Below are 3,663 nucleotides of genomic sequence, written 5' to 3' on the forward strand. Positions count from 1 at the left end.
TCTAAATCTCTAAATTTTAAATATTAAATTCTAATAACAAAAAAATAAAATATTAACTAAAATATTAATTAATATTGATAAAAAAAATGAGCTCTTTAGCATTTCTCTTGCCGGAATCCAAATCATGCACACTATATACATGTAATGTAAAGAGAAATTACAATAGTGATGGGTAACTACCACCAACTAATAACGAATCGACTTCTATTCTATGAAATATATTATATATGAACCTCTCTTTCTTTTTTAAAATATACACGTCAATTAAGTAACAAAATATTCAAAATTTTCTATTTAATATGTAAAGTTACGTATAAAATTTGTCTTAAATTATATTTTACCAACAATTTAAAATTTTGTTTGTATACACAAGACTTTTATACTAAGCATTATAGAATTTAAATTGTCTCTTTTTTTATAAAAAAAAATTCAAACGTGGTTGATTTTTAAAGTATAAAAACAAAAACTATATAATTGAAAAACGTTGAAGAAATATGTACCGGTATCCTTAACTTGGTATACCTTATGCACCCCATATTGTCTTGTACATACATCTGCATTTCTGCAATGCCAATGTCTCCGAATCTACCATCACAATCAAACATCACTCACATCTGGATTTAGATGAACAACATCGCATGCAAGGAGTGGCCTTGATGGGGAGCTAAAAAGTACAAGTATTTGCCCATTCACGGTTCAGATCACCTTCCTATGCCCTCCAAATGCCCATATCTGCAAGAAGCAAGCAATCACGTCAAAATAGCCAAGGATTTTTAAATTGACAGATGATACTCAGATATTACAATATCCCAAGGATATAACCAAGCATTCATACACACTAGCATTCCTTCATGACAGATTATATAGTAAATACAATATCAGGCCAAATGTATGCTTAGTTACCTTTAAGTTTGTGTCATAACTTCCTGTACACAAGGCACTTCCATCAGCTGACAAACCTAAACAGCTGATCCTGCCCACATGAGAGTTTTGAAGAGATCCTAAATTCAATACAACCTGGAATTAAACAAGTCATGAGACATGAAGGTTGCACAAATGCAAGTACATGAGAAGTGCCAATTAATGCTAGGAGAAAACAATGTCTGCGGAATCAAGGCAATAACAACATGTATCACAAGGGAATTAAATTTTACTTTTGCTTGCTGGTATACTACTAAATAATATGATAAGTTTTCAAGTTTGATATTTCATATAATACCATTCTTCACAATCATATTAGTCTAAACTGGAATTTTCACTTCTTTAGTTCTTTTCACCTTGAACCTATGTCATTTACTTCCAAAGGTTCAGATGAACTCCTTTTAAAATAAGAACCCAGCCCTGCAAAACTAAGATCCAACATACTGACAGTAGCACAACCATTCCATCTATTTTAGGTAACTACCAGGAAAAAGCGATAAAAATATATACTGCATATGAAATAAGTTTCATATGCAGTTGCTATATCAATGTGTAAATACTTATTAGGAATTAAGGACAGTGTGTATTGGTACCGTAAACTAACCCTTTTCCCCGAATAAACAGAAGCTTTGTAACTACCATTTCAGAAGCATCACCTGTCATATAAGTATGGTTGCTAACTAAAGAGTAAAAAAAGCGTAGCCAACTATTTTATATCACACTCAGTAAAGCACCAATTAGTCAATTACCTTTGCCAATAAAGTGTCCCAAACATAGCAATCACCATTAGTGTATCCAGCAAAAAGGAGCCTTCCTGATATGGAGAATGCTATGGAGGTCACATTTGCAGTGCCATTTTCACTATGCTGCTGTTGATATACTTGGAGTTGGTGCCCTGTCCTGATATCAAACAATCTGCAAGTTCCATCATCCGAGCCGGTTCCAAATCTATTCCCATCAGGGAAGAATTTGACAGCATTAACGTCTCTCTCATGCCCATGAAATGTCCTCACTGCGCGACTTGCCACACGAGTATCCCATAACCGGGCAGTTGAATCACAAGAACCAGACACGAACATTCTAGAGTTGGATCCATTAATTGAAATGCTGAGAGCCACAAACCAGAAAACAAATTCTCAGATTAAAGTTTTAGATAATATTATAAATTTATAATTGAAACACAAGTGAATTATCATTTATACCTAAGCACATCTGAAGTGTGACCGGACTGAAATTCACCGCCGAAAACAGAGGTTCTAAGACCAGTAGTGATGTCCCAAAGAACACAAGTCTGATCACCAGAAGCAGTGATTAAGTGAGTGTCTTCATCAGGAACATACTGGCAAGAGGAGACATAACCCTTGTGGCCGGTAAGCATACGCGATACGGGGAGATTACCGTCCCTATCGGCGGCGGAATTGAGATTGAAAATGGAGCAGACGCTGTCGAGGCCGCCGCACGCGACGGATTGACCGGTTGGAGAGAAGGCACAGGTCATGACCCATGCGCAAGGAAGCTTGATGGCATGAGTCTTCTGGCTCGTCAGCGCATTCCAGACTATTAGCCTACCGTCTTGGGAGGCGCTAACAATTCGATTCTTTTCCCAAGTCCAATCCAATGAATACACCTTGCCGGTGTGACCCTGGAGGGTTCTGCAGCAAACCAGATCGGTGGGTCCAAAGGTCACCGGAGTTCTCCCCTGCGATTTGGCGTAGCCGGAAACTGAGAAATTTGATTTGAGTAATGAATTAGATCTGGCCTAAGAAGATGAGAGGAGCAAAGGAATTAACGATTAACAGAATAGGAGGAAGTTAGTTACTGTCAGTGTCGAGAAGAGAGAGGCGCTTCTGCTTTAATCGGTCGCGGAAGTTGTTAACGGTCTGTGTAGCCGCCAAGTGACGCTCCTTCAGCTCTGCAACGGACATCTTTTAATTCTTTATTGTTATGTTAGGTCTAAACCTGTAACTACAACTGCAAATTAGTCCATAGATGGACAGGACACAAGTTGTGTTTACTGTTACTAGTTGTCTATCTATATAACAGCTTCGTCACCGTTGCCGTTGCCATTGCCATCGCCATCACTACCGACCAAATAGAAACCTATTATTCTCTGCTAGCAGTAGCACTATCGTCTTATCTTAGTCCATCATATTCCACTCCCAACCACCGCAAACCACGCATTTACCTATCCAAATTTTCCAAACGGTAAAACTTACAAGTTACAACTGTTCTCATCTTTTTTCCTTTTTTTTTGGTTAGATAAAATGAATTAAAAAATTAAAAACCTAAAACAATTTCCGTTGCTGGGAATCGAATCCAGGTCTCCTAAGTAAAAGCCAGATATCCTAATCGCTGGACGACAACGAATCTTTAACTTAATAAGTTCCATTAGTCGTATTATTACATTCCTTTTTCTCTAATATTATATGAAAAATATTAAATTTAGTCATTAATTCAATTTTTTAGTCTAATAATATAACGTCATACTTTAATTCAGAATTTTAAATATTAATAACTAATTAAATAATTAAAAAATAAAAATAATAATTCATAAACATTAAAATCTTTGTAATTATAAATATATAATAAACATAATTATAAACCAAGTTTTCATCCAAAACATAAGTATAAATATTCTCCCCAAAGCAAAATAAACATAATTTAAAACATAATTATAAATATTATCTCCAAAGTAACATAAACATAATCCAAATCACTCAATTTTTATCTTCAAAATCTTGT

General features: G+C 35.5%; 1 protein-coding gene across 1 annotated transcript; it reads right to left on the reverse strand.

The window, feature by feature from the left end:
* On the reverse strand, window positions 342–3,054 carry LOC107609404 (guanine nucleotide-binding protein subunit beta). Its single transcript, XM_016311362.2, has 5 exons — window positions 2,741–3,054; window positions 2,124–2,643; window positions 1,671–2,028; window positions 904–1,017; window positions 342–732 (listed from the first exon to the last, which is right to left on the reverse strand). Exons 1-5 carry the CDS (start codon window positions 2,844–2,846, stop codon window positions 697–699), a joined length of 1,134 nt encoding a protein of 377 aa, XP_016166848.1. The 5' UTR covers window positions 2,847–3,054; the 3' UTR covers window positions 342–696.

This window comes from Arachis ipaensis, chromosome B07 (genome assembly GCF_000816755.2).
Source record: "Arachis ipaensis cultivar K30076 chromosome B07, Araip1.1, whole genome shotgun sequence".
Classification (NCBI taxonomy): domain Eukaryota; kingdom Viridiplantae; phylum Streptophyta; class Magnoliopsida; order Fabales; family Fabaceae; genus Arachis; species Arachis ipaensis.

Bases quoted from the DNA above. Each gene is read 5' to 3' on its own strand.
- LOC107609404 (XM_016311362.2), bottom strand. From the start codon at position 2,846: ATGTCCGTTGCAGAGCTGAAGGAGCGTCACTTGGCGGCTACACAGACC. The intron at 2,644-2,740 runs GTAACTAACTTC...CAAATTTCTCAG, and splicing joins CTCTCTTCTCGACACTGACA to TTTCCGGCTACGCCAAATCG. The intron at 733-903 runs GTAACTAAGCAT...TGCTTCTTGCAG, and splicing joins GTTATGACACAAACTTAAAG to ATATGGGCATTTGGAGGGCA.